Genomic DNA, 21,992 nt, shown 5'->3' on the forward strand with positions numbered 1-21,992 from the left:
TGTGTGTGTGTGTGTGTGTGTGTGTGTGTGTGTGTGTGTGTGTGTGTGTGTGTACCAGCTAGACAGCTCAGTGGATTGAGAGCCAGGCCTAGAGATAGAAGGTCCTGAGTTCAAATCCAGCCTCAGACACTTCCTAGCTGGGTATCTCAGGGCAATACACTTGACTCCCATTGCCTAGCTCTTGCCACTCTTCTGCCTTGGAACCGATACACAGTATTGATTCTAAAACTGAGGAAAGGGGTAAAAAAAAGTTCCATTTGTTATTTGTGGATATTTGTTACATTGGTAATAAAAAAGAAAATTTGAACATTTTTAAAGGAATCAACTAGTTATGTAGTGAAGGGACAACTCACACACACACACACGTGTGTGTGTATGCATATGATATATGTGTATATATAATATGTGTGTGTTTATTATATGTATGATATATGTGTATATACTATATATAATATATTTGTGTATACACATGTTATATGTGTGTATATAGAATATAGCTATGTGTTTGATATATATGATATGTGTGTATATTTATTATATATGTATATATTTGTTATAATATGCAGGTGTATTTATTATATATAATATAGTGCACATTTATTATCTATACAATATATTTGTGTGTGTGTGTTTATTCTACATATACCTGTGTATATGTTTATTATATAAAGTGCATGTATATTTATTACACATATAATACACAGGCAGGTATATTTATCATATAATACATGTGTGCATGCTTATTATATGTGTTTATTATAATATATACAGTATATTTATTATATATAATATGTGTGTACATATACACATATAGAGGGAGGGAGGGAGAGAGAGAGAATGAATAAGCTCTAAATAAATTCTGGACCTTGAATAATATAGAAATCATAGAGCATGTGGTTTAGATGTATAAAGTCATGTCTTTCCATAAGAACCAGGAAGTCGTTCTCATGGCCGAGGAAGGAGGTGCTGACGAGGGTGCTTTGCCTGTACTTGCCTTCAGGCCTAGGCTGCTCCCCTTTAAGCTGAGCTCTCTGCCTGTCTCCAGGGGCCTTGATGCTTGTGCACATTGGTGTGTCTGGTTCTACTGGCAGCCTCACATCTGCATGCGGCTGAGACTGTGTAACACGTGGTTTGACCCTGCTCACACAAGCCCAGATTTGGACAGCTAAATAGAACCTTAGAGATCATTTACCTGCGCTAGTCAGGGTTCTCCTCCTCCTCCTCCTCCTCCTCACTGGTTTTAATACCGATAGCGACTGGCTTCTCTAAAGCCTGTTAGGTACCCTACCTGCTTTCCCAAGGATGGGAGATGGCTTAAAGGATAAAAGAGTCTGTCATCATTATAACGCCCACATCAGATTAATGTACTTGGACAACAAGCATTTATTAAATGTCTAGTCTGTGCCAGCCTCTGTATGGGGAGATGGGCTTACTGAGTGCATGGTTCATCTGAGCTATTGTGTAGAAGTCGGTTGTTGCTGAATTAGACAAAAATAAAATTGGACAAAAAGGCAATTCATCTGATAGCTACAAATAGAAACGACTTGATTCCTGCTGTCCCGAAGACTATGGGAAAAGGACAGCGATCATTTTTTAGAGTAATAGCATCAGTCTTATCTTTTTTTCCTTCCTAGTCAACCCTCCAAATAAGCCTGAAAATAGAAAGGACATCTGGGATCCGGAGGAGGTGCCAGAAGGATCGGAGTTTGATGACATGTGGGACCCCCGGGAACAGCCAGAGTAAGTCAAGTGGAGCCAGAAATGGGTCTGCTGCTATGAGGTAGGCGAGGGATATGGTGGTGCTCTCTTTCCCACAAGATGTATGTATATAGCATTGTTCCTGACAAGATGGAAAGGCAGAGGACACGAGGCAAGTGTACCGAAGGGCTGAATAAAGAAGAGAGAGGACCTTTTACTTTCCAAATGATCTGACAATAAGTGGCATCACAGGATCACAGATTTCAAGTTGTGAAGGACCTTGGATATCATCTTGTCCATTTTCTTAACTTTGCAATGAAGAAACTGAGGCCCAGAGTGGCTAAATAACTTGTCAACGACCACATGTGTAGGAAGGGACAGAGCTGAGTTTCCACTATAACACACTGCAATCCCATTATAAATTTTTCTGTAATGCCAGTTATTTGTGTAATGTGGGATTCAGAGTGGGAGAAAACCAGCCCCTTAAATTACCAGCATTCCTACAAACTGTCTTATAATACCATGTTTATGTATCAAAGGGCTGCCTTTAATTGTTCAGTGTTCCACAATGGGTGGGAGGCTATGTTCTCTCTCTAATTATTAATCATTACACAAACGTATTTCTTAGAAATCTGTAGGAACAAATACACTGTGCCATATGCTTTTAAGGCAGTATTAAACTCTTGCTCAGTATTACTTTCAATGCCATAAGATTTTTTAAATGTAATTTGGACCCATTGTCCCTAGATCAAAGACCTGTGATTTCATTTGAGTGGCAACTCAACAGCTTTCAGCCCATCTGTAAATTAGAGTCTTAAAAAGTTGTCCAAGGCTCCAGAACTGATCAGTGATCACGTGGCTAATAGCAGAAGAGGAACCCTGGAAGTCAGGAATTTTAGACATCACTGCTTTTATCTATTTATCTATCCGTCACTGTCTAATTGTCAATATGAGCTCTTAAATAGGATTGCACTGTTATCCTTGGGATAACTTGTTCCATTGATCAGAATTTGGGTCAATTACTGGCTTTTTGCACTTGGATTAGTTGATCTTGGTTAGATCATTTGGAGGTTGTTTTATACTCCAAGGTCGCCCACCTCAACCAAAGATTATAACTTAATAATCTTTTAGGTTGATCTGTCTATCTTTCCATCCATCTATCCCTCTCTCACTATCTCTTTATCTATCTCTCTATCTCTTTATATGTCTGTCTTTCCATCTACCTATCCATCCATCTATCCATCCATTTTTGAGACTGGGTCTCCCTATCTCACCCAGGTTGAAAATGTAGCAACCACTCCTGGGTCCCATCCCAATTTTGATTCATATGAAAGCTTTAACCTGCTTCCATTTCTGACATCAATGGTTTTGCTCCTTTTAAGGCAGAGTCTGGTGGCCTCTGCTCCTGGGGGCTTACTGTATTAGTGGTAGATGGAGTGTGGAAACTCAATCAGCTCAGAAGTTCTGGACTCAAATGAAGAGGCTAGGTTGCACAGGGAATAGTGCACATTTATTAAGCACCTACTTTGTGCCTGGCATTGTACTAAGCACTGGCAATACAGAAAGAGACAAAAGATAGTCAGGAAGACCTGAGTTCAAATTCGATCTCACACACTTAGTAGCTGGATAACCCTGGGCAAGTCATTTAAACTGTCTGCCTCAGTTTCCTTAACTGTAAAATGGGGATTGTAGTAGCACCTACCTCCTATGGATTTTACGAGGATCAAATGAGATAATATTTGTAAAGCTCTTGGCATATAGTAGGTGCTTAATAAATATTATTTCCTTCTTTCTGCCAGACTTAGTCTCCCTAGTAGCAAGGATTGCTTTGACTTTTAGATAAAGTATACTGTGCCATCTTGGATGGAGGAAAATCTATACTATTATAAAATGCCACACTGAGTAATTGTTAGTCAATTAATAGTTAATACTGTTAGGTTAGTTCTAAGGAATATTTTTGTTTAATATTAAAATGTAAAAGCAAGTTGGTTAACTTAAAAATAGTTAAGCAAAATAATTTAAAAAAGTAAATCAGTTGTATCTGTTTATTAAAGTGGGCCCCCTAGGACCTTTCCTTTTTAAAAAATTAATAATATTTTATTTTTTCCAAATTACATATAAAAACAATTTTTTAACATTTGGGTTTTTTTCACACTGAGTCTCAAATTCTCTTCCCCCCTCCTTTCCACTCAGATTTTACATGTGCAATCATGTGAAACATTTTTCCATATTAATCTTTTTGTGGAAGGAAAATTGAACAAAAAAATTAAGAAAGGAAATAAAAAAAAAGTATGCTTTGGTCTTGATTTGGACTCCATCAGTTCTTTCTCTGAAAGTAGATGGCATTTTTCATCATGAGTCTTTTGGTATTGTTTTAGATCATTGTTTTGCTGAGAATAGCTGTTATTCAAAGTTGTTCCATCATACAATATTGCTGTTAAAGTATACAGTGTTCCCTTGGTTCTACATATTTCACTCTGCATCAGTTCATACAAGTCTTTCCAGGTTTTTTGAAATCCTCTTGCTCATCATTCCTTATAGCACAATGGTATTCCATTACAATCATATACCACAGCCCTTTCAGTCATTCCCCAGTTGATGGATATCCCCTCACTTTCCAATTCATTACTACCACAAAAAGAGCCACTTTAAATATTTGAATACATATAGGTTCTTTTTCTTTTTCTTTTTTTAATCTCTTTGGCATATAAATGTAGTAATGATATTGCTGGGTCAGAGGATGTATGCTATTTTTTAGCCCTTTGGGCATAGGTCTAAATTGCTCTCCAGAATGATTGAATCCATTTACAACTCCTCCAACAATGCATTAGTGTCTCAATTTTCCCTTATCCCCTCCAAGTTTTGTCATTTTCATTTTCTATCATAATAACCAATCTGATAGGTGTGAGGTGGTACCTTAAAATTGTTTTAATTTAATTGATAATGATTTTGAGTCAAAATAACTTCTTACAATTCCCTATGTGACCCTCAGAACCTAGACAAAAATGAAAAAGTGTGGACATCTAAATGTTTTATCTACATGATGCAAAACAAACTAATCATTGTCATTTTAACTTCTCATCCAGAAGTGCCACAGGGCTGGAGAAGAGCAAGTATTATAGTTTTCAAAAAAAACAAAGAGTAGACTCTCCAATGTATAGGCCAGTTAACCTGACTTTGATTCCTCACAAAATTCTAGAATATAGTATTAAAGGGACATCTAGCGAACTTCTCAAAAAGGAAGTACTTGTCAGAAAGAGCCACCCTGGCATCCTTGAAACTAACCTCATTTCCTGTTTTGGCAAGGTTATTAGTCTAGTAGAAGAGAGTGTGGTATAATGGTTAGAGGACAAGCCTTGGAGTGAGGAAGACCTGGGTTCATATCCTGCTTTTGATGCATACTGGTGTTCTGATTATAATTAAGTCTCTTAACTTCTCAGTATCCCTAGCAAATTCTCTAAGATTAGAAATCATAGATGAGTTATTGATCTGCATTAGTGGAATGTTTTCACACTGGGAGTTCCAAAGACATCATAGATATGGAACAATAATCACAAAAATCAACAGGTAGATGAGGAGAATATTGTAGATATCATTAGCCTAGATTTTAGCAAAGCATTTGACCAATACTCTCATATCATGTTTCTGAATCCAGTGGAGAAGTGTGGACTAGACTGGAGTCATGGGGATTCAGAACTGGCCTAATGACCAGACTTAGAGAGCAATGAAGTCAAGAATGGTTTGATGTAAGCTCGGCAAGAGACCTCCAGTGATAGGACTCCCTTTCCCTGGCCTTGGCCTCGTGCTCTTTCCTAACTATATCCATGATTTGGATAAAGGCAAAGATGTCGTGCTTATCAGATTCACAGTTGACATAAAGCTAGCTTGTTGGATGACAGAGTCAGGATACAAAAATAGGTCTGCAGACTAAACTGCCAACCCAAATCTAATAAGATGAAATTTAATAAGAAGAAATGCAGCCTTATACTTGGTTTCAAAAAGTCCGAATTTCATGAATACCATATAGGGATATGTGACTCTTCAGGAGTGTGGGCAGAGCACCAACTCCATCTATGTTGATCACAAGATATGTTGATGGAGCTGGGGTCTTGTTGGTATGGGCACTCCCTCTAGAAGTGCAGAGCATTCCCCCTTTCTCAGTGTGGGTGATGCCTATCCCTGGCCTCCATTTTCTGTCAATCCTCCACAGAGAGTTCTCCCAGGTTTATGGGGGATTTCTTCTAGCTCTCTTGACATTGACCAATATCAGTGGAATGTGGGTTGCCCATTGGTTTTCCCTTTTCTACAAACTAGTTGGTTCTTTTAAAAATATTCAAATTTTCTTTTTTATTTCAAACTTAACAAATACCACAAACAACTGGAACTTTCTTTTAAAACTCTTACCTTCTGTCTGTGTATTGGTTCCAAGGCAGTGGTAAGAGCTAGGCAATGGGGGTCATGTGACTTACCCAAAGTCATATGGCTAGGAATCACCTGAGGCCAGATTTGAACCCAGGATCTCCTGTGTCTAGGCCTGACTCTCAATCCACTGAGCCACCTGGTTACCCCCCAACAACTGGAATGTCTTAAAAAAGGAAGTATCAGAGTCAGGCTTGTGCTTTAGAAATATCACTTTCAGGAGCAGCTAGGTGGCTCAGTGGATAAAAAGCCAGGGCTAGAGAGGGGAGGTCCTGAGTTCAAATCTTGTCTGACACTTCCCAGTTGTCTCACCCTGAGCAAATCACTTAACCCCAGCTTCCTAGCCCTTACTGCTCTTCTTCTTTGGAACAGATACTTAGTATTTATTCTAAGCCAGAAAGTAAGGGTTTTAAAAAAAAGAAATAACATTTTGACAGCTGGATGGAAGATGAATTGGAGGGAGAAATCAGAGAGACCAGTCAGGAGGCTACTAAAATAGCCTAGATCTGTGTTGGCAAACCTATGGTACACATGCTAGAGTATGACAAAGGGAGCTTGCTTGCTCCCCCTTCTCTTCACATGCCTGAGGACAATTCTCACATCACCTGCTCCTCTGCCCAGCAACCCAAAGGGAGTGCTTCCTCCCTCCTCTGTCTGGGGTGAGTCAGGGGAGAGTCACATATTGTGTGAAGGTTGTAGTTTGGGCACTCAGTTTCCTCAAAGGTCTGCCATCACTGGTCTAGGCTATGGAGTGATGAAGACCTATGGTGTGGGAGCCATGTGAGTAGAGGATAGAGAGATGTCGTGAAGGTAAATGTAATAAGACTACAACTTGACAATTAGCTTTGGGTGGTAAGGGATAAGGAAGGGTCAGTGATGAGTCTAAGGGTGCAAAGGTGGGTGACTATGAGGATGGCGATGACCTCAACAGAAATAGAGTTCAATAGAATATACTGATTACATTCCTTGCATGGGAAAATGATACTTAGAATACTTAAGATGGTTATCTTATAAGAGATATTTAAGATACTTAAGATACTTTAAAGTAATCAAGGGAAACAAGGGGGCTTAAACTGATTACATTACTAGTAAGGTCTTAACTAAGATGCTTAAGATATCTATGATACTTGAAGTGCCTAAGACACCTAAAGTCCTTAGGATACTTAAGGCACCAAGATACTTAAGAACTTTATCACAATTAGGGCATATATAGACAGAGAGCAGTTGAATATGATGAAATGACTTTCAAAAAAAATCAAGGAATAAGAAAGAGGGAAAACCCTAGGAAAACAGAAAAGGAGAGAAAGTTGGGAGTGTATTATCTCACATGAGGAAGTATGTAAGAATCAATACAGTGGAAGGGAAGATGGGAGAGAGATGGCAGGCAATGTTTGAACCTTACTCTCATCGGAACTGGAACAAAATGAGAATAGCATCCATACTCACTTTGGTATAGAAACCTATCTTAGTCAACAGGGAAGCAAGCATGGGAGGGGGAGAAAAAAGGGGGTAGGAGACAGACTAAAGGGAGGGGGAACTTGGGGAGATGGGTAAACAGAAGCAAAAATATTTTAAGCAGGGAAAGGCTGAAAGGAGACAAAAAGTTCAATGTAAGAATGAATTTGGAAGGAAAGATAATGAATTCTTATCTTAGATACATTGAATTAGAGCTGCCTATGGGCTTGTCTAATTGCCATGTGGGATTGGCCCTGGGGTCTAGATGTATGAATCTGAGAGTCATATGCCTAGAGATTCTAGTCAAACCCAAAGATGCTGATAAGGTCACTGAGAGCACAGAAGAGAAGAGGACCAGAGAGTGAAACAGGTGATGATTCAGCAAATGAAACTAAGAAAGACTAGCCAGATAAGTAAGAGGAGAAACAAGAGAGTAATGTCACAAAATGCAAGGGAAGAGATAGTAGCCAGTAGCAAGGTGTGGTCAGCAGCAGACTATGAGCTCTAGCAGGCCCTCCTAAGCTCCAAAGGCTTCAGATATTGACCTATTAATGTTTTCTATTTCTATGATTTAAAGACCAGTTTAAGTAAGTCGGAGAGCCTGATCTCACTGGGTCTGCCTCACGGTGACATTTTTTCTTTCAGCCAAAGCATCTCCCAAAGAGTATCTGCCAAGATACAGAGGAGTTGTGCTCTCAGTAGACAGAGGGAATACCCAGAATGAAATCATGAAGCTTTATTGCACTGAAATTAGAAGCATCATATCAGGACTAACAAACTTCTAAAAAATAAGAAGCAACAATCATAGACATTTCTGTAGTGCTGTGTCAGAAAGAGACCTCAAAGGGGAGGGCCTTCTTTGCATTCTTGGGCATGGGGGTAGGGCATAGAAATGGAGAGAATGAGAGATGAAGAGTCTATATAGGTAGATGAAAGTTAGGGCCAGGATCAGGCCAGCCAAAGTCATAAACAGAGAATGGTCATGGTATGAGGGAGCAGATGAAAGGAGAGAGATTCAAGTGGAATCACTGAAAGAACCAGAAATGACTGTTTCCTTGAGTCAGGTAACCAGTAACCAATGGGTTTACTCTAGTCAACCTCTCACCTGGACTCTTCTGTCTGACATTTCACTATCTTCACAGCCTGGCTCCTTCCAATCTTCCCAATCTTCTTACACATTCCTTCCCTCCATGCTCTTGGCGTGTCTCCCTAAGCCTCTGAGGCAACAGCCTCTTTTTGCCTAGTCAGCACCCCTGGGTTCAAATCCCGCTTAGACTAGCAGTGTGACTGCAGGCCAGGAGCTTAACTTCTCTCTGCCTCATTTTCTTCCTATGTAAAATAAGAGTTGTACTAAATAATCTCCGAGGTCTCTTCCAGCTCTAAATCCCTGATTCTCTGATCCTTTTTTTTTCTAATTCCTTTCCCAATGGAGTACTAATAGATGAATGGGAAACCAGGATGTGATAGATCTACATAGTCTGAATTCCATTCCCTCTTTGGCCCTGAAGCAATAATAATAGGAATAGATGACATTTACATAACTTTTCATGGTTTGCAAGGCACTCTTATATATAAATGTATGGATATTATCTTGTTTAAGCAATAGGAAGATAATGAACTCCTGATGCTATTTGCACAGGGTGACTGACATCTTCAATAAAAATGGCCCACTGGTAAAGCTGCTTAGTACTATTATGGCTTTTACAATTTGAAATGACTAAAAACAGGCACGATAATTTTAGATCCATTTGAACACAGGAAATGCCATCTGTTTGCCAAGCTGATTATCATGAAAACTAAGTTAAAAATCTTTTCAATTTCTAAATGGTATTTTGATCTATGGGAATGGAAAGATAAAATAACTTGAAATGGCACTGATTTCGATCTTCCCAGGCTTTTCTCTTAGCCAAATGGCATTAGCCATAGCCCGTTAATTTCCAGGATAACATCAAACACATATTTTCTAGTTTTGCCACATTCACACACAGCTCAAAAGGGAGAAACAAAAAGAGCCAGTGTGCTTTGGACAAGGTCTCTTCTTCCAGCCTGCCCTGACCCAAACTGTATCCTGCCCAGACTTCTCAACTTCCAGTTAAACATCAAAGCAGCCCCTACAAGTAAGGTCTCTAAGTTAATTTTTAGTGGCAGCTTCCAGTGGCAAGCCAAAACGACCATATGTACCCATTAAAGGTCTGTTACTCCCTGTAAGGTCACAAAACCATAGATTGAGGGCTGGAAGGGGCATTAGAGGCTGTTGAGTCCAACCCTTTCATTTTACAGAGGAAGAAAGTGAGGCAAAGATATAATGACTTCCAGGTAGTAAGTGTTTGAGGTGAGATTTGAACTTTGATCTTCCTAACTCCAGGTTGTGTTCAATCCACCGAATCCTAGGATTCAACACTTTTTCTCCTCACCGCTTGATTTTTGTTACCAGTTTAGGGAACATCGTTCCCTACTTTTCTGCTCAACAACTGAAAAACTGCTGGTACTTTCTCCAGATCTAGTTTTGATAATACAGTTTCCCACGGTCTTGGTTTTTCTACTCTGTGCCTGAAAGCCGTTAGTTCATCTATCAGCAGCAATTATCATTTGTTTTGTTTCTTTCAGGTATGACATTATATTCAAACAGCATGTGGGAGCTGAGGATGTATTCCTGGGCATGACCAGAAAGGACCCTTCAACAGCCTGCTGTGAGGATCTCTTGGTGAGCTAGATCCCATTTTCCCATGTTCACCCAAAAGAAATCCAATTGCTATATATGTCTCTTGTCTATTATCACACTAGAGGAGAAGTGAAGATTTCTTTTTTAAAATAGTGATCTCTACCATCAAATGGCTTAAAAAATCTTTCCTCCTTTTGGACCAGCTGCGTGATTTCATTGATATAGGGAACTCCCAGTGTGGAAATTCTCTCTGCCTACATGGCTCAAAGCCAGTGCTGAAATTCCATGGTCTTAAAAGTTGCCTGGGGTGTGGCAGTTATGATTGGCCCAGAATTACTTAGCCAGTGTTAGTCAGAAACAGAACCTAAACACAATTCTTCCTCTTGACTTTGAGGTAAGTTCTTTATCCTCTAGAGTCTAGAGTAATGGGCCAACTTTTGAAAGAGGGGGCCAAAGGAAAGGAAATGCTCATCTGTCAGTCTGTTTCTAAGGCAACTCTTTTGAGTTTCATTGTATTGTATCCTACTGTTACAAATAATATTGATATAGATGGATATATTAAAAAATATTAATAGTTTATTTAAAGCCATATTGGTAATTAAGAAGGCCACATGCCTGCTAAGATCTAATTCAAATGTCCCACCATTACCTCTGCCCACCTGGCTTGTTCCACAGGAAAGAGAGTGTCTCAATCAAATTCTGAGACTTTATACCTTTGTCTACATAATCATACTTCCTGCCCATCTGTATTACACAAGAGAAATCATGGGAAATGTAGTTTTCAAGTCCTCTAAACATCCACTGGAAGTTTATATCAGGGACCTCAAAAAAAGTTCTAGGGTCTCCAAATTTCCAGTATCACACTACTCTTTGTATTCGTCAGATTAGGAAGAATGTTGCCAGGCCGGATAGAACATTTCAGGGGCTGCAGTTTGCCCATCACTGCTTTAGACTACCATGTCTCTCATCTCAAAAGTCTACAGGAGAACTAGCACATATCATTATAATAAGTCATTCTTCCCATGGAAGTTGCTGAGGGGAATATGATACAGAATTATTTAGGGAGGGATAAAAGTATCACCTCACTGCGATGAGGGCCCAGCTGAAATTAGAAAACATAAATTCGTAGGAGACTCAGGCAGCTCAGTTGTGTTGATTCCTCTAGTTTCATTTAGCAGCAACACTCAGTAGCAAGTGAGTTGGAGTGAAAGAGGCAGCTGGTGGGAGTGATCCAAGGTATGGATTCAACAACTATTGTAAGCTCCTTCTCTTCCCCAATTCCACACTTCAGATCTCCCCAGCATCATCTGTTATTCTCTTTTGCTACAATTTCATGGGATGAGCCAAGGATAAGCCTTCTCTGAGTGCCTTTGATATCCCTCCTCTTAGCACTTGCCCCTTGGACCATGCTTCTCTTTCTCTAATGTATCTGTTAAAATATCAAAGTGAAGGGGGCAGCTAGGTGGCCCAGGGTATTGAAAGCCAGGCTTAGAGATGGGAGGTACTGGGTTCAAATTTGGCCTCAGACACATCCCAGTTGTGTGACCTGTGCAAGTCACTTAACCCCCTTTGCCAACTAGCCCTTACCACTCTCCTGTCTTTGAACCAATACATAGTATTGATTCTAAGATGGAAGGTAAGAGGCTTTTTTTTTCTTTAAAAATATTTTATTCTACCAATTACATGTAATAATTTTAATAACTTAAGTCAAATTGTCTCTCTCCCTCCCTTCTCTCTCTTCCCAGATATGGTAAGTAATTTTATCTGAGTTATACATAAATTTTCACACAAAACATTAAGAGAATACTCATATAAAACCAAAATGTCAAAATAAAACCACATATAAATGAAAGTAAAATATAACATGCTTTGATCTATATTCTGACTCCAACAGTTCTCTGGAGGTGCATAGCATTCTTTGTCATAAGTCCCTCAGAATTTTTCTGGATTATTATATTGCTGAGAGTAGTTAAGTCTATATCAATTGATTGGGCCACAATATTGCTGTTCCTGCATACAATGTTCCTCTGGTTCTGCTTATTTCACTCTGCATCAGTTCATGTAGGTCTCTCCAGCTCTTTCTGAAATTCTCCTGTTTATCATTCCTTATAGTATAATAGTATTCCATTGCCATCATATAGCACAACTTGTTCAGCCATTGCCCAATTGATGGGCATCCCCTCAATTTCCCATTCTTTGCTAACACAAAAAGAGCAGTTATAAATATTTTTGTAAAAGTAGGTCCTTTCCCCTTTTTTATCTCCTTGGGATATAGACCCAGTACCTAGTAGTGGTAATAAAGGACCAAAGGGTATACATGCATAATTTTATAGCCCTTTGAGCACAGCTCCAAACTGCCTTCCAGAATGGTTGTTATCAATTCATAAAACTCCTCCTACAATGCATTAGTGTCCCAATTTTGCCACCTCTCCTCCAACATTTATCACTTTTCTGTCATATTAGCTAACCTAATGGGTGTGAGATGGTACCTCAGAGTTGTTTTTCTCTAATCAAGAGTGTTTTAGAACAGTTTTTCATGTGATTCTTGATGGAAAATAAAGAGTTTTTAAAAATATCAAGGTGAAAGTTAAACTTAATTCTATTTAACCTATTGCTTTGAAATAGTATGACCCATGGCAGCTGGAAAAAGAGCCAGGCCTGGAGTCAGGAGGACTGGGATTCAAATTTGGCCTGAGATGCTTCCTAGCTGTATGACCCTGGGCAAGTCACTTTACCCCAGTTGTCTAGCCCTTAGAGTTCTTCTGTCTTAGAACCAGTATTTAGTGTCAATTCTGAGACAGAAGGTAAGGATTTTTTAAGATAAAATAAATAGAATGACCCTTTTTAAGAAATAGGGTTGCTGAATCATTCATTCAGAGGCAATCTGGGTATAGCTAATAGAGGTCACTAAGACAGAATGACATCATATCCATTAATACAAAAGGCTAGCTTCTAGAAGGACCTTACTCTAGGAAGATCAGAGGAAAATGTAGGCTGATGAAGAAAGGGAAAGTGAAGAGAAGACTAGATAAATAGGAAGAGGATAAGTTGTGTGCCTTTAAATGCCAAATAAAGAATTTTATGTTTGATCTTGGGGTTAATAGGGAGCCATTAGACTTTATTCAGTGGGGGGAGGAGTAACATAGACCTACATTTTAGAAATGTAAAAAGATCTCTTTGGCAGCTGAGTGGAGGACTGGCTGGGGTAGTGAGGGGCAACCAGCAGGCTATTGCATTAGTCCTAAGCAGGAGGATCACAAGAGACTGCTCCAAGGTAGTAGCAGTTTCAGAGGAGATAAGGGGTCATATAGGAGTGATGCTGAGAAGGGAGAAATAACAATACTTGACAACAGATTGGCTATAATGGAGTGAATATGAGAGAGAAATTGAAGATAATACCAAGGTTTTAAGTGACAACAGATAGCACGAACACCCAAGGGCAAAGGCAATAGGAGTAGGAGTAGGACTTCCTCAGACTTGGAGCAGCTGCCGTAGGGTTAGAGAAGCAGGAGAAGTATCATAGTGGTCAGTTATGACAATCAGGCCTTAGAACAAGGCCCCTCAAATGGTTCTGGACCTGATAGTCAGGCTGAATGACCCAAGGTTCTGTAGAAGGCAAGAAACCATAACTTGCCTCAGTTTATTATTTTAGTTTTATTAGCTTACAGCTGAAATAAGGGGCAACAAAGACCACCCCTGTCAGTAATTGATGTTTCCAGAAAAGCTTTGATAAGCCGTCAGGTCCTAGATTGCCTGGTACTTGGGCACAGAGATTGGGTAGCTTTGTGTGTGAGCATTTGCACCATGCTCAATAAGATGCACAGGAAAGGTCACAATGGCAGACAAAGGTGTGCAGGGCCCTGGTTTCAAAGTACAGAAAGAATAGCCTTCAAGAGATTGGAGACAATTGGGTGACTTTATTAGTGGTAGAAGTCAATTGGACGATCACCCTCCATGGTGCCTCGGACAGAACCAATGACATCATGAAGTCTTAGATATGGCCAGTGATATCCCAGCATGAAGAGACTTGAGTCGTGGGTATGGCTTAGCATTTTGACAGAGTTTTGTCACTACTCCTATAGAAAATAATGAAGAACCTTCCAAGCTTTATCGAAAATGGGTAACTATCACCCACTTCTGGTGATACACATTGGCAAAATGACATTGCCAGAAGGAACCTAGAACATATCTCCCAAGTTCATGAGGGCTTAGGTAAGAAACGGAAGTCTATAGAGGCCTGGGCTTCTTTAATCACTATTGCCAACTGAAAGCAAGAGATGTAGAAAAGAAAAGCTGATTTAGGAGGTTACCGGTCATTTAAGGAGATGGTGTCATCACTCTTGATTAGAGAAATGCAAATTAAAACAACTCTGAGGTACCACTTTGAATTTGACTAATGACAGAAAAGGAAAATGATCAATGTTGGAGGGAATGTGGGAAGTTTAGGACACTAATGCACTGTTGGAGTTGTGATCAATCCATTCTGGAGGGCAATTTGGAAATATACCCAAAGGGCTGCAAAACTATTCATATTTTTTGACCCAGCAATACTACTACAAGGTTTGTATCCCAAGGAAATAAGAAAGGGAGAAAGACCTATATGTACAAAAATATTTTTGCAGCTCTTTTTGTGGTGACAAAGAATTGGAACGTGAGGGGATACCCATCAATTGGGGAATGATTGAACAAATCGTGGTATATGATGCTGATGGAATACCATTGTGCCATAAGGAAGGATGAGCAGGATGAGTACAGAAAAACCTGGAAAGACTGATACAAAGTGAATCAATTGATACAAAGTGAAGTGATCAGAGCCAGGAGAACATTGTACACAGTAACAGCAATCTCATATGATGAGCAACTGTGAATGACTTGGCTATTGTCAGCAATACAATGATCCAAGATGATCCTAAAGAACACATGATAAAAAATGCTATCCACCTTCAGAGAAAAAACTTATGAAATCTGAATGTGGGCAATAATATACTATATTTCATTTTCTTTCTTTCTTTCTTTTTATTGAGTTTTCTTCCACCAAAGGACCAATATGAAAAATGATTGCATGTATAAAATCTGTATCAGTGTTTACTGTCTCAAGGAAGAGAGAGGGGAGAGAAGGAGGGAGGAAGAGAATATGGAATTCAAAATCTTTAAATGAATGTTAAAAATTGTTTTTAAATGTAATTGTGGAAAAAACCAAAATATTATTTTTTAAAAGATGGGAACTATGGTGAGATTTTGCACTTTGTTACCACTACTTAAAATTTAGGAATGAGAGGTTCCTGGTATACTCCTGGGACAGAGTATACCAACCAATGACTGTTATAGATGGATTTGCCAACTCTTTTGCAAATCTAATCAAAAGATCTTTAAACTGAAAAGAATGAGAAGAGAAAACTAAAACTACTTCCTGTATTTATCCACCAAACTAGATACCATTGAGAGCAACTACAATTAAGAAAGAAGACTGGGGTAGCTGGGTAGCTCAGTGGATTGAGAGCCAGGCCTAGAGACAGGAGGTCCTGGGTACCAATTTGGCCTCAGATACTTCCTAGCTGGGTGACCCTGGGCAAGTCACTTAATCCCCATTGTTTAGCTCTTACCACTCTTCTGCTTTGGAACCAATACGCAGTATTGATTCTAAGACAGACGGTAAGGATTTTTAAAAAAAGAAAAAGGAAGAAGACTAGCAGTTGAGATACCTAGAAGTTCCCTGGAGTAAAAATATAGGAAATAAAACCCACAAACCTCTATATGCAAACTTTCATTTAGGCAACAAACAAAGAGAAATAGAGTTCCCAATGCAAGGAGACAGACTTTACAAGATAGGCATCTGTACTTGGTTGAAGGGAAGTATGATTGGAACATGACTCAGTATGGTATGACATTTAAAAAAATAGGATTGGTAAAAGGGGAACTGGCATAACATTGTATATTAAAAATATAGTCATGTGAGGAAACTGAGGAAGCAAAGGGGAGAAGCATTTAGGTAAAGGTCGACAGAGGGAGAAACAGAAATGATTTTGCCATCAGAGGATACAGTAGAGCCCCTGAATAGAAGGAGTCAGTAAGCTGGGGATTTTATGAAATAGAACCTGAAGACAGAAGCCTGATAGAGCTGGAACTTCAGTTATCCCGACATCCTCTGGAGTGTGCTCTCTCTCTGGCAAAAACCCAACAACTAAGGCTTTCTTGACTTGCCCTGACGATAATTTCATCCTTCAACTCACAAGGAGAAATTCTAAGCTTCATCTGTTTCTCACCTACCAGGAAAAGTTGACTGCTAGAGTGAAAATGGGACCCTTTTGGGGGTAGATCATGACCTCTTTGAGTTTCAGGAGAGAAGGAAAGCGTGTACCCCAGTTTGGCAGAGAGCAAATTTCAAAAGGTTCAGAGGAAGGAGAGGTTGGATCCCATGGGCCAGAATTTTACAGGGAAATGGGCTACTTGAGAATGGAATTCTGAAGACCCAAAGAGAAATAGTTCTTCTATCCTAATAAGAACTCTAAAACGTAAGAGTAGTAAGAGCTAGATCAATGGAGTTAAGTGTCTTGTCCAGGGTCACATGGTTAGGAAGTGTTTGAGGCCATATTTGAACCCAGGTCCTCCCAGGTCCTCCCAACTCCACTGTGCTATGTGCCTTGGAACAGTTCTGATGAGGAGAAAAAAGTAGAGTTGTCTGAGGAGGCTGGTGGGAAAAATCAGCTTAAATCTTTAAAAGACATGTATATATATATATATGGAGAGAGGGGGGGGGATCAAGTACAGGGGACAGAATAAGTTCTAAGGGGGAGGGAAGAGAAGGAAATAAACATTTTTAGATCTCCTACTATGTGCCAGGAACTGTGCTAAGCCCTTTACAAACTCGTGTCATTTGATCCTCACAATAGCCTTGTGAGGTGGGTGCTGTTATTATCCCTATTTTACATTTATGGGGAAACCGAGGCAGCCAGATGTAAAATGACTTGCCCAGGGTCACTCAGTCAATTAAGTGCCTGAGTCTGGTATAGTTGTTTAGAATAGAATCAGGACTTCGTATGTATAACAGGTAGGGTGTTTCTTGTCCTCTTAATGGGTGGGAGAGGAAGTGGAGGGAGAGAGAATTTGGAACTGGAAATAAAAATTTTTTTAAAAGCAGGGTCATGAGTGCTAAATGTCAGAATGAGCTGGCAAGGAGTGCTAAGGAACACCAAGTTTTCTTTGTTTGCTTTTAAAGCTGTACTGGGGGAATGTGGAAGATCAAAAATGGGACTAGGCCCGCTGCTGCTAAAAATGGATGGGACTGTGATAACTGACAGCAGAGAGAAGGCCCAGCTGTTCAACTATGATTTAGTTCTTGCAAGATGAGTGACCTTTGGCTTGGAGAACCAAACTATTGGGCTGAAGGAGAACTCACATACAACTGAAATAAAATGATAGTAAGAGAACATCAGGAACACTGCCGCTGGGCTCAGTAGATAGAGAGCCAGGCCTAGAGATGGGAAGATCTGGGTTCCAATGTGACCTCAGACATTTTCTAGCTATCTGACCCTGGATAAGTCTTTTAACCCCAATTGCCAACCCTTACCTCTCTTCTGCCTTAGAACCAATATGTAGTATCGATTCTAAAACAGAAAATTAAAAAAAAGAGAGAGAACATCTGGCTGCCATGGATAAAATTAGATTCATAGCTCTGCATCTGTGTCTTGGGTGCTAAAAGAACTAGCAGATGTGATTGCTAAGCCACAGCCATTTATATTGGAGAGATTCTGGAGAATGGGCGATATTCTATAGGATCACAGACATTTGTCTTGTGTTTCACAATAGAGAAGATAATAGGATCTGTAATCTATAGGCCAATGAGCTTGACTGACTCCTGGCAAACTTCTTGAACAGTTTATTTACATTTTTTATTTATTTAAACTCTTACCTTTTAGAATCAATCTTACCTTAGAATCAATGCCATGTATTGGTTGCAAGGCAGAAGAGCATCAAGGACTTGGCAATGGGAGTGAAGTGACTTGCCCAGGGTCACACAACTAGGAAGTGTCTGAGGCCAAATTTGAACCCAAGGCCTCCCATCTCTAGGCCTGGCTCTCTATCTACTGAGCAACCCAGCTTCCCCCTCTTGAATAGGTTATTAAGGAGATGATTAGGTAGCATCTGGAAAAGAGGTAGTGATGATAAAGAACAGGGTCCATTGGACCAACTTGATCTCTTTTTTGTTGGTTACTAAACTTGTAGGTCAGGCAAATGCTGTACATATAGTTTACCTATGATAACCTAGATCAAATTGCTTCCTGCCTTGGGGGCAAGGCAGGGAAAGAGGAATGGAGAGAGTGAGGAAATCAAAATTTTAGAAAATGAATGTAAAAGTTGTTTTCAGGTAATTGGGAAAAATAAAATATTAAGAAAATATTGAGTTTGCCCAAGCTTTAACCATGCACCATATTTATCAATGACTTGGCTAAGAGAAGAGATGGTGTACTGAGCAAATGTGCAGGTGACACCAAGCTGGGAAGGCTCGCCAACATCCTGCAGAATCCAACAAAAATTGGATTGCTTAAAAAGGCAAGAACATTGAGGCTAAGTCAAATCAGATGTAATTTAATGGGGATTCATGCAGAGACCTACATGGGGCTTCAACCAATCAATTTCATACGTCACAAGAAGGAAGAGGCAGATTTAGATAGTAGTTTGTCTAAAAAAGATCCTTGGCGTTTTAATGGACTGTGAGCTTAGCTACATTAAGAGAGGCATGCATTGTTTCCAGCAATAAAGAGGTAGTGATTTTTCTACATCAGCTGGAGTTTGCTTCTGAGTGCTGTTTTAGGAAGGTCACAGATAAGCCTGAAATCATTCATACGTGAGCAAACAAAAAAGGAAGTGTCATAGGAGGAAGATTTATTGAAGGAACTGGAAATGTTTAATAAATGTTACAAGTGGCAGTATGGCAATTGTGTGTAGGATATTGGCTTTGGAGTCAGAGAGACCTGGGTTTAAATTCTGCTTCAGACTCTTACTAGACTGGTCAAATCACCTAAACTCACTTAGCTTCCTTCTCTTCTTTAGTAGCATGAAGGGGTTGGATCCAAGAACCTCTGAGATACCTTTTGGCTATAAATCTTATGATAAAATGGACAGCTCCATAGCAGAGTAGATAGAGGGCCAGGCTTGGAGTTGGGAGGACATGGGTTCAAATCTGATCTCAGATACTTCCTTGGCTGTGTGATCCTGGGCAAGTCATTTGACTCAGATTGCCTCACCCTTGCTGCTCTTCTATCTTAGAATTAATATTAAGACAAAAGGTAAGGATTTTTTTCTAAAAAAAGTAAAATAAATCTGATGATAAGTATTTGGAGAGCTCTCTTGTGGAAAAGGGACTCGACTTGTTCCCTTTGGCCCCAGAGAGCAGAATGAAGAGCAAGAGATAGACGTTTCAAACAGACAAGCTTAGGCTTAATGTCAGAAAATCCTTCCTGAGAATTAGAACTCTCCCCAAGTGGAACAGTCTGTTTTGGGAGGCAGTGGAGGCCCCTTCCCTGGAGGTTCTTTGGGCAAAGACCGGGGGACGATTTGTCAAGTATATCGTGTGGATTCTTCCTTTCTGGAGCATAGGTTGGGTCAGATGGCTTCTGCAGTTATTTCCTACCTTTTGAAATTCTATGATTTGGATTCTGCAGTTAATATACTATTCATTCATTTATTTGTTCATTTATTTATTTTTTAAGCCCTCACCTTCCGTCTTGGAGTCAATACCGACTCCAAGGCAGAAGAGAGGTAAGGGCTAGGCAATGGGGGTCAAGTGACTTGCCCAGGGTCACACAGCTGGGAAGTGTCTGAGGCCGGCTTTGAACCTAGGACCTCCTGTCTCTAGGGCTGGTTCTCAATCCACTGAGCTACCCAGCTGCCCCCTTAATATACTATTTAAACTCTAAAACAGACTGCTTATGATAGCCGAGAATAGAGTAGGAGGGCACTAAACTCAAGTTATCACAGGCAAGTGAAGAAGCTATACTTTTTGGTATTTCAAAGATTTTTTCGTTACTTTGTCATTATGTGGTTTCTCTATTTATGGTTGAGTGAATTAGCTAATTGATGTTATAAATATTTATCATTATAGCAACACTGCTGTGTTTCCCTGAGGTTCCTAGTTTTCTCTTTCTAAAGCTATCCACCCCAACCAGCTGTGTCTGTTACGCTGTGCAAACAAGGGCACATAGGATCCTGGTATGAGGGTGCCTAGAGGTCCATTCAGAGGAGGAAAGAGAGCCCAGCCCCTCTTAGAATTTCCCTTCCAAACCTCCAAGAGCAAGCGTGGTATAGTAGAGCAATCACCATCACTACAATAATAATACATAGGAACAGCAACTCGTATTTATGCAACCAAGTCATTTTGGACTTTGGTTCAGGGCTGGGCTTGACCTCTTACTAGCTTCATGATGTGACCTTGGGCAATTCATTGACCTCACTTTCCTCATCTGTGAAATGGAGACAACAAACAGCTTTATATCCTCCAGGGAGCTATTAGGAGGATGGGATGAGATAATAGATAATATAAAAATGTTTTGTAACTTCTAATAGTGAAAGGGGAACACGGACCTTTGTTGTGGCAGCAGGAATGATGGAAGGATGGATGCCAGGAGCTGCCTACCCCACTTTGTTCCTCCATTGTTTTCTAGGCTTTTGGGGGGCTTCTCAGAGCTGCAAGAATATGTGAATGTTAAGGGGGCCAGAGGGAATTTGGAAGTCAAATGAAAAGGCATATGTTTCTCCCCAATTTCAGACAAAGACCTGACCTTGTGGGAGGGGAGGGGAGGGGAGAGCTGCCCAACTTCTAGCCTGAGCCAGAAAAGGGGTCAAAAGAATTCAACCACCTGACTCAGGACTAAGTAGGTGCTGGAGCAGCCAGTTGGAGGAGACTGGTGTTTAACAATGAAGCTGAAGATCTATTTCAGTGATTCCCAAAGTGGGTGCCACCCCACCACCCCCTGGTGGGTGCTGCAGCAATCCAGGGAGGCGGTGATGGCTTTGGGGCTATAAAGACAACAAAGAAACAATTCTTGCCCTCAAGGAGCTTACATTCTAGGGTGTATACATATAGAAGTGTATACAAGTCTGGGACAGCTCCATAGCACAGTGGATATTATGCCTGGCTTGCAGTCAACAAGACCGAAGTTCATATCTGACCTTAGATACCAACTGTATAACCCTGAGCAAGTCATTTAACTTTGTTTGCCTCAGTTTCCTCCTCTAGAAAATCAGTTGGAGAAGGAAATGGCAAACCACTCCAGTATCTCTGCCAAGAAAACCCCAAATAGGTTATATAATACACTATACAAACCTGTACAAAATACATACAGGATAAATTTTGAGGGTTGGCACCAGCAGTTGGATAGAGTAGGGAAAAGATTCATGCTAAAAGTTGTGCATGGCAACTATCAACAATTTGGAAATAGGTCTTGATGGATGACACATGTTAAAACCAGTAGAAATGCATATCGGCTAGGGGAGGGGGGGAGGTCGGGGGGAGAAGGGGAAAGTAAGAACATAAATCATGTAACCATGTTAACTTTCCTAAAAAATAAATATTAATAAATGTTAAAAAAAGTTGTGCATGGCCTGAGCTTTGGGGATGTGCCTCTTTTCTAGTGCCATTTGAATCTAATAGAAATTATACCTATTTGAATATGGTGGGGGGAGGGCTGAGAATGACCTCATTATTTGATGTTCCTACTGGGTTGTACAAATGTTATCACTTGATATACCTATTTCCATA

The 21,992-nt window shown here is 40.0% G+C and overlaps 1 protein-coding gene across 1 annotated transcript in view; it reads left to right on the forward strand.

Annotated features, from left to right (window-relative positions):
• Positions 1-947: 947 nt before the first annotated feature.
• Positions 948-21,992, forward strand: part of DNAAF6 (dynein axonemal assembly factor 6) — a 36,898-nt gene continuing 15,853 nt past the window's right edge. The window contains exons 1-3 of the mRNA XM_044682880.1: positions 948-1,119; positions 1,635-1,740; positions 10,180-10,276. Coding sequence (XP_044538815.1) covers positions 948-1,119; positions 1,635-1,740; positions 10,180-10,276 — 375 coding nt within the window. The remainder of the gene's footprint in view (positions 1,120-1,634; positions 1,741-10,179; positions 10,277-21,992) is intronic.

This window comes from Gracilinanus agilis, chromosome X (genome assembly GCF_016433145.1).
Source record: "Gracilinanus agilis isolate LMUSP501 chromosome X, AgileGrace, whole genome shotgun sequence".
Classification (NCBI taxonomy): domain Eukaryota; kingdom Metazoa; phylum Chordata; class Mammalia; order Didelphimorphia; family Didelphidae; genus Gracilinanus; species Gracilinanus agilis.